Source organism: Kogia breviceps, chromosome 20 (genome assembly GCF_026419965.1).
Source record: "Kogia breviceps isolate mKogBre1 chromosome 20, mKogBre1 haplotype 1, whole genome shotgun sequence".
Lineage (NCBI taxonomy): Eukaryota > Metazoa > Chordata > Mammalia > Artiodactyla > Physeteridae > Kogia > Kogia breviceps.
In genome coordinates this window covers 27,373,072-27,388,526 of record NC_081329.1, presented here as the reverse complement: position 1 = coordinate 27,388,526, position 15,455 = coordinate 27,373,072, and the positions used below count along the sequence as shown (strand labels likewise).

General features: G+C 44.8%; 1 protein-coding gene across 1 annotated transcript; it reads right to left on the bottom strand.

The window, feature by feature from the left end:
• Nucleotides 1-1,961: 1,961 nt before the first annotated feature.
• On the bottom strand, nt 1,962-14,634 carry LETM2 (leucine zipper and EF-hand containing transmembrane protein 2). The gene is given in 10 exon segments (XM_067022532.1): nt 1,962-1,976; nt 2,091-2,189; nt 2,505-2,598; nt 4,841-4,957; nt 5,112-5,164; nt 10,472-10,517; nt 10,519-10,613; nt 11,396-11,778; nt 13,208-13,288; nt 14,574-14,634. Coding segments are annotated over 8 exon segments (879 nt in total). The 5' UTR covers nt 11,756-11,778; nt 13,208-13,288; nt 14,574-14,634.
• Nucleotides 14,635-15,455: the final 821 nt, after the last annotated feature.

Here is a 15,455-nt window from a genome sequence, read left to right as displayed (position 1 = left end):
GCGTTCCTCGGCAGGACAAGGTGAGGAGGACAGGAGGTTTAGGACGCGTTTTAAAGTGCATTTCCTTGCTGCGACACGCTGATGACATTCCTCATTTAGATGATCCCAGGTGGGGAGGAGATTTGAGTTTTCCTTGGTTCCATTGACTCCCATCTACCTGCTTTCAATTTCACAGCAAGTAAAGGAATCCAATTTCATCACCCACAGCTGAAATACCTCTCCCCTTCTAAGGGAAGAAGGCTGGTGGTCAGCTGCAGGGCGACCTATTTATTATGTTAAGTTTTTTCAGTATGGACGGCACAGAAGACACCCAACGTAAATATCTGAACATAATACTTGTTACTGGGTAGCGTAGGGATTATATCAAACTCTAACAACCCCTGTGACTAACAGATAGTCTTGTTTGTGAAAGACAAACAGACCAGAAAAACACACACCCAGCACAAACAAATGGTTAAGTCTTAAACCCTTAATTAGGTTTCCTAGCAAATGGAGGCTAATGGAAGCCATATGTGCTGGAAGAGTAGCAGCCTCGCAGATCCGTGCAGCCTCTGCAGGCCCGAGAGGGGCTGTCTCAGAACAGCCAAGCAGCAGCCAAGTCTTTCCGATTGCCAGTCTGTTGAACTCCCCGTTTGCTTCTCCAAGAAGCTTTTTCTTCTTTGTATCCAGGAAGACTTAACTGGGGAGTTATATCCATTCTGTCTCAGAAGGTACTTTGTTTCCAGGGCACTGTTCCTACTGATGGGTCGGTCAGTCTGAAAGAGCTGGTCAGGCACAATCACCGTCACTGGCTTCGGAGGTTCCCAAGTTCTTACCCGGGTTACCAGGCCAGAGGAGACAAGAGGTATCTAAGGCACCAAGCTGATTCCATTATGCAAAAAATTTCCTCCCTTAAAGGACACGAAGCTGTTCGAAAACAACATAGCAGGTGGACCTTACACAAGGTCCAGTGGGGTGACCTAATGCTACAGGGGAAATGGACTTGGCAATTATAGTTTTCCAAATGCTCTGAACTTGGCCTTGCTGCTGACATCTTCTGAATGGTTACAAGGCCTCAAAAGACTGCCCCAGGGCTTCCCTGGTAGCTCAGTGGTTGAGAGTCCACCTGCCGAAGCAGGGGACATGGGTTCGTGCCCCGGTCCGGGAAGATCCCACATGCCGCGGAGCGGCTGGGCCCGTGAGCCATGGCCGCTGAGCCTGCGCGTCCGGAGCCTGTGCTCCGCATCGGGAGAGGCCCCAACAGTGAGAGGCCCGCGTACCACAAAAAAAAAAAAAAAAGACTGCCCCAAGGACTGACTGTCGGATCTTATATCTGAAACCAGACAGAGGAAGTCTTGGCTGGGATGTCCTTTACGGATGCCATTGCTGAGGGCAGGAAGCCAGAGAGAGGGCGCTCCATCCTCCATGAGCCCTTACGGTCCATTCGAACTAGCCTTGCTGTTCTGGGTTATCTTGTGATTCTGCCTGGAGTGTCAGGGTACAAAACGGAAGGATTTTAGGGACTGGTCACAGTGAGAAAGAAGACATGCAAACAAGGCCTAAACATCTGGGAGTTCATTGGTTCTCTCCTTGGTCCTCAGGAGTCAGCAAAGCCACTCCACAACTCAACTCTCCCGTGACCCCCTACTGTTCACTGTGGCAGGCTTTCTGCTCTCATCCCCAAATGGGAAAAGTGGATAGATAAGTAATTTCTTATTTACATGCACTTCTCCTAAGATTTAAATTGCTTTCCTGCTAGTATTTCCTGACATCTGAAGCCTGTGCGAAATACACAACATATGGGAACTATTTCCATCTGGCGCAACAGAAAATAAGAATCTGCCTATATTGTAATCAGCTTCTAGACTTATAACATGTTGAGGTCTGATCCACGATTGTGTTTGTTGATTTTTTTTTTCTTTATTTCACTTTTGGGTCATGGAGTTTTTAAAAAAGATAGTGGTTATAAAGATGACTAAAGTTCAGCCTCCAGCTTCCTGTTTGGAAGACAGGGAGACGGGGTGTGGTGTTTTGCAACAGTTATAATTCTAGATTCTCACTGCCCTTAAAAGTAACGAGAGGGAAAGGGTTTTCTTTTTTTAGAAACTTACAGCTTCTTTAGCAGAAGTGATGGATCCTTTACGTAATGAAATAGGCTTTGATGGTGTGAGTGATGATGTAGCTGGCGGCAGCTGTATCAGTTCTTCATCCTTAAACATCAGAGCTGAGAGTTGGGTCACTGACTTACAGCAAAAGGTATACTGGATCTACAGTCACCCCGCCAGGAGCTTGAAACAGCTACTTCACATCTGGCCCTGGACTCAACAGGCAAAATCTGGAACCTAAATACATATATATAGCCAGATGTTGAACTTTCTCAGAAACAGATCAAGCGGTACCCCCCCAAAAAAATCCGTATTAAAGAACACCACTGTACTGAAATTCAGTTTCATTCAGGAGGTGAAAAATAGAGAACTTAACTTCTTGTTATTTTCACGTAAGCAAATGCAAAGTAATTGTCTAACCTTAGTTCCCTTCGCTTGAAGTGCTAAACCCGCCATGTTCTCTTTAGATTCAGAGGAAGTGGGTGATCCCACGGGAATATCCATCTCGGGAGCCCAGGGACAGAAACGTTTTATATAAGCTATAAGCCTTCTGTTCTTCCTGAAACTCAGAAGCACTTCTACCGTAGCCAGTACTTTCCAGCACAATTTGCTTCCCACTAAATCCCTGACTTCCTCTATGAGTAACATATGAAGTACATGTCCCTGAAATAGCGACTTAGTATTATTTATCTTTTGAGTTTTGAGCACCCTAGATACAAAAGTTGCGCTCTAATTAGATTCTGATACTTAAAATCCTCTGTTATTATCAAGCTACTGATTTGCCAATTGTGATCCTGTTCTCTCAAAAAAAACCCCCACAAAAGTTGCCATTTCTCATTTACCCATCAGTTTCTAATAGCATTGATACAACTTAGTCAAAAGTGACATCTTTATCATTTTTGGTGTCTAATAATAAGCGATAAACTTGTCTGACTTATTCAAATAGTAGGTGCTGCCTAATAGATGCCCCTGCAACACCAGGAAAATGGGGGGAGGGAGTCGTATTTTAGAAGAGCTAGCTAATCTGTCTTCAACAGTTACATTAATTAGATTTGAAAAGTAAATATATCACTGCTCTTTGGAAGTAAGTAATTTCTTCATGTACTTTGGAGGGAAAAGGGCTACATGTACCCCAAACTATAGTATATTCAGTTTGATGTCTCAGTTCTCTACTGAACCTAGTATGCTACTTGTTTTCATTTTGTGTATATGGAGAATAGAAGTTTAAAAGCATGGATTTAAAAAGACAACAACAATAAAATACCTAGGAGCTTGTCCTTAATTCTTAGGTCTTTATTAACCATTTCAGAAAGCAACATCTGGATCAAGAGTTTATGCCCCTCTAGAATAATTCTGGAACTCAAATTTAGCTCTAAGACATTGTGCTACTCCAAAATTTCTTTGCTACTGAAGGGCAGTCTAAAAATGACAAATGGCTGGTCTGTCTCAGAGAAAATGTAAGAACCCAGCAGCCTATTAGAACATGGTTTATGTTCCAGAATTGCTCTTAGTCTCCCTAGAATCCTTCTGGACAAAGCCCAAATCCAGATTAGTCTCTGGAAATATGGAAAGGGAAAGTAAGATGGTGTTTCCTGAAGTACATTTTTTTTTTTTTTTTTTTTTTTGCGGTACGCGGGCCTCTCACTGTTGTGGCCTCTCCCATTGCGGAGCACAGGCTCCGGACGCGCAGGCTCAGTGGCCATGGCTCACGGGCCCAGCCGCTCCGCGGCACGTGGGATCCTCCCGGACCGGGGCACGAACCCGCGTTCCCCGCATCCCCCGCATCGGCAGGCATACTCTCAACCACTGCGCCACCAGGGAAGCCCGTTGTATCATTTTGTTGGCTTGCCCAAAGAGTCAACAGCATAACTAAGATTTTAAATGATTGGTCCTCACTCCAAAGTACTTAGTTCAATCTGCTCAGTCACATGTACAGCATCTTCTATCATTGATGCATGTTCTGAGTCAGACATGAAGCCACAAAGTAGGGGAGCGAGAGGCCCTTTCTGATGGACCCAGAGCAAGATGCTCTGGTGATTGGGCCAGTCCTGGGTTCTTCAGTAAAACACCAGGAGAATAAAAGGCTGCTGAGTTAAAAGCAATAAAAAAATGATTAAGGAAAAGAATTGAAGGAAGACAAAAAGAATTGTTTATATTCTAGATTGGCCATTCGCTGCTTAAAAAGTAATAGAAATCTGGGGACTTCCCTGGTGGTCCAGTGGTTAAGACTCCCCCTTCCAGTGAAGGGGCTGCGGGTTCAATCCCTGGTCGGGGAGCTAAGATCCCACACGCCTGGTAGCCAGAAAAACAAAAAACAGAAACAATATTGTAACAAATTCAATAAAGACTTTAAAAATGGTCCACATCCCCCAAAAAACCTTAAGAAAATTAATAGGAATCTGGACAAACGAAATAGACATGAAAGAACAGGAACCTTTCAGTCTCAAAGGAGAAAGAATGGTGGGGAAAAAAAAAAAACCTGCTAAAAAGACTAGATACTTAAGGAGAAAGAATAAACTGGACTCCTAATAAGACTCCTAAATCAAGTAAGACTCCTAAAGATAGTAACAGCTTCATAGCTAGAGGTGGTTTGAGTAATTTTCATTTTTTAAAGGAATTTTTAAAAGATTTTTAAAGCCACTTGGGCCAAATTCCAAGATATGCCAAAAGAAATGCCTACTCTGTAAAGGGAAATGGAGGTTTTTGGAGAGGCCCCCGTCATGGGGTCCAGGTTCCCCACCGACCCAGGACTTACCTCCCCACTGAGTGGTATCTCAGTTGGCTTTGGCTTCACGTCTATCAGGTAGAAGGTTTGGGACAGAAGCAAAAGAGGGACATGGGCTTCCCTGGTGGCGCAGTGGTTGAGAATCCGCCTGACAATGCAGGGGACGCGGGTTCGTGCCCCGATCCGGGAAGATCCCACGTGCCGCGGAGCGGCTGGGCCCGTGAGCCATGGCGGCTGAGCCTGTGTGTCCGGAGCCTGCGCTCCGCAATGGGAGAGGCCACAACAGTGAGAGGCCCGCGTACCACACACACAAAAAAAGAGGAGGGACATTCTCCTTCAGGTGGAGGTCCTGCCACTGGAGAATGGGGGGAGGATGAAACATGACAATCACAGGACGTGAGAGCTGGACCCACAGTCATCTACGCTTCCCTGGTTTTACAGCCCCCAGGCGCATGCTGAGTACTCAGGTCAGAACAATGACAGGAACACGTCTCCTGGCTTCTGCACCAGTGCTTGGGCCCTGCAGCCCCTCACTCTCAGAGTCTGAGAGGGAGGTTCAGTTAAACTCTCAAACCAGTTGTGGATCAAAGTAGCTAAGTATCTTCTCTTCAGTATGAAGTCGATAATGTGAAAGAATACATCAGCCTCATTCATACCCAAAGAAATTAACATTAGAATGAGACGTAAGTTTTCAAGCACCAAATGGCCGAACTTTAAATGTATATAGGTATATATGTATGTGTATATAGATAGATATAATACATGCACAGAAGACAAAATTCAAAAGGTAAATAAAATCGAATCAATAAAAATAAGCCTGCCTTCTACCCTATTCTCTAGCTACCCTATTTCCCTCCCTGGAAGCAACCACTGATACCAGTTCCTGATACAATATTCCAGAGATATTCTGTGCATGTAAAATAGATACTTATATGTTTATCTTTACACCAAGGGTGACATATACACACTGTTTTGGCCTTTGCTTTCTGAAATATCTTGGAAATTGATTCATACCAGATGACGTAGAGCTGCCTTCTTTTTAAAGGTCTGTAAAGAAATCCATTGTACGGAAATGCCACAATTTGATTATTCTACGGTTTTCCATCTTTTGCTCTCATAAATGGTGCTGCAATGGATAACCTTGTAGATATGTCATTTTGCACATGTGCAAGAATATAGGATAAATTCCTAGAAGTGAAATTTCTAGGGCACAGTAAATGCAGTTTCAAAATTTGAGAGCTATTGCCAAAACTCCATGGAGGATTTTACCAGCAATGCATGAGTGCCTCTCTCCTCACATCCTCTCCAACATGGTGTGTCACCAGACTCTGACCTTCCCCAACGTAACAGGTGAATGTGGAATCTCATAGTTTGTTGGATGTTTGTTTCTGGCTGCACCATGTGGCTTGTGGGATCTTAGTTCCCCAACTAGTGATTAAACCCTGGCCCTCAGCAGTGAAAGTGTGGAGTCCTAACCACGGGACCACCAGGGAGTTCCCAAATTGCATAGTTTTAATTTATCTTTTTCTGAAGTTAAGATGTTTCCTAGGTTTACCATTTTTAGCTCTTCCTTTCTGTGAAATGTCAGCCGTATCCTAGCATAGGATTTTTTTTTTTTTTTTTGCAGTATGCGGGCCTCTCACTGCTGTGGCCTCTCCCGTTGCGGAGCACAGGTTCCAGACGCGCAGGCTCAGCGGCCATGGCTCACGGGCCCAGCTGCTCCGCGGCATGTGGGATCTTCCCGGACTGGGGCACGAACCTGCGTCCCCTGCATCGGCAAGCAGACTCCCAACCACTGTGCCACCAGGGAAGCCCAGGATTTTTGGAATAACAATACAGAGTGCTGAATATTTTATGGTTGGATTCGTATTCTCACTCCCTTGAAGTGTATTGTAAAATGATACATCCTTTCAAGAAAGCACTTTGACAGTATGAAGTCACTTAATACTCTATGTTCAGGAAATAAATGATGTTTAAGTACCCCTTGATAACATGTGCACCTTCCAACCAGAGCGGGTCCGACATGGAAGAGGAAATAGCTACCTGACGGGGTTCAAAGTCACAACAGTGGCTCCTATTCCCAGATAATTTGTGTACACTCCATAGCGCTTTATACCGTTACAGGAATGAGGATTGTCACAGGAGTTATTCCTTTGTTGTAAAGCATTGACACTCAGTTAAAGTCTGTTATTTGAGGCAGAGTATGTTATCTGAGGGGAAATCTGTTACAAAGCTAACACTTGACCCTGGTTTGGGGCACAAACTGGGAAAGCAACCCCAGCTGAGCCACCGGCAAGGTGGCTCCAGATGGAGTCACACGGATGACAGGCCTCCCAGCAGAGCTTTTGCCCAGGCCCTTACAATACCCAGAGGAAGTACAGTTCGAAGGTAGTACCAAGATTTCCAGTCCCTCGTGTACCCACACCTTCTCCCAGTTATTCAATTAAATGCTCATCTAGGTGCTGCCATGAGGGATTTTGCAGATATAATTCAAGTCCCAAGTCAGTTGACCTTAAAATAGGAAGATTTTCCTAGTAGGTCTTACCTAATCACGTGAGACCTTAAATCTGCTGCTAGACGTCATGTGAGAAGTTCACGCAGGTGGAGGGGCCTCCGGGGCTGAGAGTAGCCTGGGGTTGGGAGCCAGTGAGGAAATAGGGATCTCACTCCACAGCTGCAAGGAACTAAATTCAGCCAACAAACTGAATGAGCTTGGAAGTGGAGTCTCCCACACAGCCTCCAGAAAGGAAAACAGCCTGCACTTCTGACCTGCAGAACCGTGAGCCTATAATGGGTGCTGCTTTGAGCTCCTACATTTGTGGTGGTGTGTTAGCAGCAATAGAGAACTCTTTAATAGAGTACCTACCGCGTCTCTGTCAAAAATAAATCCAGGGCTTCCCTGGTGGCGCAGTTGTTAAGAATCCGCCTGCCAACGCAGGGGACACGGGTTCGATCCCTGGTCCGGGAGGATCCCACATGCCGCGGAGCGGCTGGGCCCATGAGCCATGCCCGCCGAGCCTGCGCGTCCGGAGCCTGTGTCCCGCAGCGGGAGAGGCCACAGCAGTGAGAGGCCCGCATACCGAAAAAATAAATAAATAAATAGATAAAATAAAAGCAACCACTAAACATCTAAATGGGGCAGATGGGATCCTGCCTTCTCAGTTCTGTGAATCCTGCTTCCTCAGGCAGAATGCTTTTAAAGTAGCTGATTCAGATTCAAGAAACATTCTTCCCACTTTTTAAGGACTCTAGTTAGTAGCTATAGTCCAAATGGTGCCCTTTTCTTCCAGAAGATGTCGAGATCTTGCCTTCCTTCCCTGCATTATCCTTTGCCACCCCTTCTTACCAGGCAGGCTCACCCAGCTGCGTGGGGAGAAGCAGAGGGGAGATACAGGGGGTCGAGCGCTGTCCTTGGCAGTGGAATCTACTGTTCTCAGGGATCTGCTGGGTTGCTGTTCCTTCCCAGCAGACCCTAACGGCTTTAGATTAGTCCCAGCTAAGACATCCAAACTACTAACTGCTTACAAGGGCCTTCTAAAGAATACGACAGGGCTCCCCTGGTGGCGCAGTGGTTGAGAGTCCGCCTGCCGATGCAGGGGACGCAGGTTCGTGCCCCGGTCCTGGAAGATCCCACATGCTGCACAGCGGCTGGGCCCGTGAGCCATGGCCGCTGAGCCTGTGCATCTGGAGCCTGTGCTCCGCAACGGGAGAGGCCGCGACAGTGAGAGGCCCGCATAACGCAAAAAAAAAAAAAAAAAAAAAAAAAGTTGCCCTCTTTGTCCTCTGCTAGTGTTGTATCCATGCCTTCATCCCTCTGTCTGGGAGAGTGGCACGGATGGAGAGGGTGCAGGGGCTGCCTCGGTTGTCCAGCCCTTCACCTTCACAGTGACCATCAAAGAAGGACACCCTCTTCCCAGGAACTACTCACAAGCACTAAATGTTCTGTTTGGCTGAATAAATCATGCCTACTGTTCAACTAGTCACTTCAGTAACAGGTGATTTTTGTTTTCTTTATTTTTTAATGGTAAAAAGTTAAAATTGAGTGGAGAAGGGATAGTTTTTTTCAGCAAATGATGCTAGAAAAACTGGATATCCACAGGCCCAAAAAAAAAAAAAAAAAATCTTGACACTCATGTTACACCTGTCACTAAAATTAACTCAAAATGTAAAACTCAAAACTATAAAACTCCTAGAAGAAAACACAGGAAAAAATATAGGTGACCTTGGGTTTGGCAATGAGTTTTTAGATACAACACCAAAAGCATGATCCAAGAAAGAAAAAATTTGATAAGTTGTACTTCATTAAAATTAAAAAGATTTGCTCTGAAAAAGACACAATTAAGACTGGGAGAGAATATGTGCAAAACACATATCTGATAAAGAACTTGTACCCAACATATACTAAGAACCCTTAAAACTCAACAAAAAGAAAACACCCCGATTAAAAAGTGGGCAAAAGATTTGAACAGACACCTCCCCAAAGAAGATACACAGATGGCAAATAAGCGTGTGAAAAAATGCTCAATGTCATGTGTTCTTAGAGAATTGCAAATTAAAATAACAATGAGATATCACTACACACCAATTAGAATAGCTAATAGTCAAAGCACCCACAGCACTAAATGCTGATGAAGCCACAGGAACTTTCATTGCTTGCTGGTGGGAATGCAAAACGGTACAGCTACTTTAGAAGACAGTTTGTCTATTTCTCTTGAAACTAAACATGGCCTTACCACACAATCCAACAATTGCTCTCCTAGGTATTTACCCAGATGAATTGAAATCCTGTGTCCACACAGAAACCTGCACATGAGTATTTACAACCGCTTTATTGATAATTGCCAAAAACTGGAAGCAACTAAGATGTCTTTCAAGTAGATGAATGGATAAGTGGTGGTACATCCGTACGATGGAATATTATGCAGTGACAGAAAGAAATGAGCCAGGAAAAGACATGGAGGAACCTTAAATGCATCTTCTAAGTGGAAGAAGGCAGTCTGAGAAAGTTACACGCTGTATGATTCCAACTATATGACGTTTTGGAGAAAGCAGAACTATAGAGTAAAAAGATCAGTGATTGCCCCGGGTTAGGGGAAGACGGAAGAGGGACTAAATGTAGAGCACAGGGGATTTTTAGGGCAGGGAAACTATTCTGTATGATACTGTGATAGCGGATACATGACATTATTTTTTTTTTTCAAAACCCATCGAACTATACAACACAAAGAGTGGGCCCTGTGGGATAGGGAGGGTGGTAGAGAGGGTGATGCAAGAGGGAAGAGATATGGGAACATATGTATAACTGATTCAGTTTGTTGTAAAGGAAAAACTAACACACTATTGTAAAACAATTATACTCCAATAAAGATGTTAAAAAAAAAAAAAAAAAACACCAAAGTGTAAGGGCTTCTAAAAAAAAAAAAAAAAAAAAAAGAGTGGGCCCTAATGTAAAGTATGAGATTTAATTAATACTGATGTATAGATATAGGTCCTTCGATTGTACCAAGTGTACCACACGAATGCAAGATGCTAATAATGGGGGAAGTAACAGGGGGAGGGTGGTATCTGGGGACCCTCTGTACTTTCTGCTCAATTTTTCTGTAAACCTAAAAACTGCTGTAAAAACACAAAATCTGTTAATTTTTTTTAAAGTCCTGCATACCTTTTGGGATTCACTTTCAAATGTCGATGGCAACATCTCTAGGAAGTTTCAGAAACGCTGGCAATAAGAATTCCATGAGGAGGACAATGGTGAACACCATAAATGGAACCAAGCGGAATAAATCAGCACGCGTCCTCAACAGCTAAAGAATCAAATGCATATGCAAATAGTCATTATTTTAGGACACGCCCAAAACAAAAACAAAAGCCTGCCTTGCTTCTTAAAGTGTTCAAAAAAAACCCAAGACAGATTTTCTGCAGCTGTTTATAAAATGGAAAGGCCGGATTTTCCTCTGTACCATAGCTCTGAAGTAATATTTATGGGATATCTTCAATGAAATCTATGACAATCGAAACATGTTACTGGTGTCTCTGAGCTTTCATCTAAGTTAGGGGTCTGTACTTTAATAACATGGTATCTGTTAACATTGCTTTTTCAAATGCGTATGCTTAATGTATTAACAGCAGTTTCTACTCCAGATGCACAGATCAAACTTGAAGCCTCTCAACTCCTTGGAGAAATTAGAAAACACAATTATAACCATTCCATGGACAAATATACACGAATTTTAAGAACCCTGCCTAAAGTTGTGCAGCAAGTCAGTTGCAGACAAGTAAGAAATTCTGGTTCTCACCATGAGTTACTATTCCTACTCCGGGATTGTTTTGCGGAGCACAGGCTCCGGACGCGCAGGCGCAGCGGCCATGGCTCACCGGCCCAGCCACTCCGCGGCACGTGGGATCCTCCCGGACCGGGGCACGAACCCGCCCCCGCATCGGCAGGCGGACTCCCAACCACTGCGCCACCAGGGAAGCCCACTACTCCGGGATTTTTAAGATGAACTTGAAGTGGAACTTAAAAGTTGGTTCCAAATAGTCCATTTTAACTTTCCATTTTCTTTCACAAATACGACTCTTGCCCTACCCTTCGTCTCTCTCGTCTGGTCAGCACCTGTCCGTGCAACAGCCTCCAAACCATTCTGGCAGCAACTTTGGTGTCAATCCGAAGCAAATAGAATCCATTGTGATAATATTTAAGTTCATCCATAATTATCTGCCTATAAGATCGCTTTTCTTCCTTAATCTTTGCTCCAGTTTCTTCTGTTGGCTGAGGGCTTGGTATCTGTGGCTTCTTTGTGGTTTGATCCAGCTGAGGTTTACCCGGGACCTCCTGCAGCCAGCAAGCAGATGTGTGCAGCTTTTGTATTACTCTAGTCCTTAAGTGAAGTACTTTATGGCCTGTCTGAGCAGGATAGGAGTACTTCTTGCTGCCATAGTTCTTCATATATGTTTTATTTAAATGGGAATCTGGAATAAAGAGCAACATCCTCTGAGTTGAGCACATACTATTACAAGACAAAAAATTAAAGAAATAGATATTTTATCTGGTAAAGATAGAACAATCGTTTTTAAGCCTGCATTTTAAAAGTAGATTATGTTCGTGAATGAATGAAATATAACTTTTTAGCCCAGCTGAAGGGTAGTATGCTTTATGGGTGAATGATATACTCTAAGAGAAATATTAATAAAGTTAATTCCTAAGAATAATTGCCGTATTACAAGTTAGAAACTCTGTGACTATTGATTTAAAAAGCAAACATTCTTTTACCCCTGGTTATGTTTGAAAGGTTTGTCTCTATTATCATAAAACAGGTGGAACACTTGTGTCTTTAGCTACGCTACTGATGATAGAAATATTGTTTGAACGAGACATTTCATGGTCCCTGTGGAGATAAACCAATCACACAATACTGCTTTGTCTATGCAGTGTCCAGGGACTCCTTCAAATGAGAGGGACTTACTACTGAAATGCCCTTCACCTAAGATTCCTAAAGAATGTCAGGAATAAGAGTTAGAATTGGGCTCCCCATACAGATGAACTGGTTTGCGGGGCAGAAATAGAGACACAGATGTAGAGAACAAACGTATGGACACCATGGGGAGAAAGCGGGGGGCAGGGGGTTGTGGTGGGATGAACTGGGAGATTGGGATTGACATATATACACTAATATGTATAAAATGGATAACTAATAAGAACCTGCTGTATAAAAAAATAAATAAAATTCAAAAAAAAAGGAATTGGGCTCCCCAGCCAGGGATCTCTACAATCTAGTTTTGTGACAACCCACAATCTTCAGCTAAACTGACACATCAGATTGTTTGAAAGTAAAAATAAGACCCATCTAGGCAAAGACAACTTCTGGCAAAGAGACTTCTTTTGGCAAAGAGATGGCTTTTTCCATTCTTTCAGACTATTTTTGAAGCATGCCAAGTATAGCACTTTTTGAATGGCCAGAAGGGAAAATGTACAACATATCTGGCACACAGTAAGTTCTCAGTGAATATTCTTTGGAACAAATAAGTGATAACAGACCTTACTGGGGCAGGTATATGCCCTAGGATTGGCTTGTTTACCAGCCGTTTTACTCCTCTTTACATCTAAGGGCCTCATACAGAGGTTCACTCTAAAGCCATTACATCTTGTATCTTACCTGTTCCCACACTTCTACAAAATTACTCAGCCTGAGTTCTAAAGCATATAGAAAATCTGGGGTAAGTTTAAATACATTAAAATGTCATCTTCCTAAAAACCAACACAATTAAAACCAACAAAGCTTTAATTAAATTAAACACAATTAAAACCAAACAAAGCTAAGCCTATCCTTTTACATGTATCTTTTCCAACTAGAAGAATCAAGTTTATATAAATACTGGGGGGTGGAATTCCAAGGCTTACCTTGCTCAGGCAATAGCTAAGACTCTTTTATAACTGTAGAAGGCCATATTTGTGTTTGTCTCAACAAGTCAACATAGGGACCTAGACAGAAGGAGTAAGTAAACAATTCAGTACTTTAAAGACACATTAGGGCATCCCTGGTGGTGTAGTGGTTAAGAATCCGCCTGCCAGTGCAGGGGACACGGGGTCGAGCCCTGGTCCAGGAAGATCCCACATGCCGCAGAGCAACTAAGCCCGTGCGCCACAACTACTGAGCCCGCGTGTCACAACTACTGAAGCCCGCGCGCCTAGAGCCCATGCTCCGCAACAAGCGAAGCCACTGCAATGAGAAGCCCACACACAGCAACAAAGAGTAGCCTCGGCTCGCGGCAACCATAGAAAGCCAACAGGCAGCAAGGAAGACCCAATGCAGCCAAAGGAAAAAGAAAAAAATCAATTATACAGATATCAGGATTTAAGTGTTTTTAACAATTGCAAGGGTAGAGAATTTGCATATTCTATTAAAGGTGTAAAATTTCCAACATTCACGAATAATGTTTTCTTAGCCCTGGATTTGAGAATGGTTATTTGAGATCCCAACAAATAGAAATGATCTCGAATACGATGATGTTCATGATGGTGATATGGTCTTCAAAGACATTTTGATTTCTGGTCAACAGTACTGAGTAATTTACTTGAACGGTTGCCAAGTAGTTAAGAAATCAAGACAAACTTATTTGTAGCCTAAAATTACAGGTAGACAGTAAATATTCGGGATTTGTTTTCAATTAGCTTTTTTCCATACTTGGAAAAGCTGCTGCCAACATTTAAAGATTGAAAGTACTCAGCAATGAAAATATGCATGGCACCTACTAATAATTCAAGTGGAGGTAAACGGGTTTCCTATGCTAGTGATCCTCCAAAGAGCCCAAACTGAGCTTTAAACCTTTAAACAAGCTTTACCAAAATTTTTCTGCATCGTACGGCGCTCTTCAGCCAACGGCAGCAAGAGCCTTAGTATCTCGCAGTGTCAACTCTGCTTTCCTGAAGCTGGGAAAGGAGTAGCAATCCCTCCGGTACGGAAACCTCAAACATAGACCTGACATTTTGAGCGAGAATTCAAATGATACTTCGGAACATCTGCACCCAGACCAAGGGCGGGTGGTCCCCTGCTGGAGGAAGGCCAGACCCGATCGGGCAGTTAATCTGCTCTCGGGCCACGGGAACTCGCCGCCTGGACTGTGGGCAACCACTTCCCAGGAGTGCCCGGCAGTGACCGGGGCGGGTCGGGACCGGGCAGCGAGCGGGGCGGAGCCAGGCGGCGAGCCCCGCCTGCGCTTATGCGCCGTCACGCCCGCTTGCCCGGGCCCCAGGCTCCCCCGGTTACCTTTGCCTCAGATTCTCGACGTCACGGGGGCTAAACGCGCTCTCGGCCTCCCCAGCCGGTGACTTTTGTGCGCGTTGTGTGTTGCTGGACTGTGTTTGCTGTGCTGGGGTCCCGGGGCGGGGGGCGGGGTCTTTGGGGGTTTTTTTGGAGCGGGCGTGTTGCAGGCACGGGGACCAAGAGCCTTGGCGATCCAAGTTTATGGAAGGAAGCCGAGAAGAATCGGGACACAGGGTACGGAAGAGAAATGAGGAAGCCAAGCATGGAAAGAGGGGGGATGGAGGCTGAGCCCCAAAGTTGGGGTGCGGGCGGGGGGCCGAGGTCAGGGGCTGAGGAGAGCGCGGGGTGGGGCCTCGAGGCTGTCTGGAAATCTGGGCGCTGATGGGAGGAGCAGGATGCGGAGGGAGCGAGCTCCGGAGGAAAACAGGCAGGCGCGGTCCACCAAGTAACAGCCTGAGGACTTGGCCCGCCCACCCCTACTTCCTACGGCAGGCTCCCCGGAACTGCTGCCTCAGTCCTCCAGCGCCTTCCCAATTCCCCTCCTCCCACAGCTCCCCTAGCTAGAAGGGCCAGAAGCCAAGTCTCTATGGCTCCACCTCTTTCCTCAGCCATTACGTCACTCTGAGTGACGACACCACCCACCAATGAGCTCTCAGATTCTGGGGCGCTAAGGCATCCCTCGCGATGGCAGCCCAGGGGGCGGCAAGGTCTGGTTCCCACCCGCGAAATGACTTCTCTACTGGGTTTAGTTTAAGGAGTGTCTATGCTGGGGGGCTCAATACTGACGTTTTTCTGCCTGTTCACACTTTGTAGGCTGTGGATTCACCCCCCCCCCAAAAAAAACCCCTTCCTTGAAGCTGGATTAAAGAAGCTCTTACCCTACCA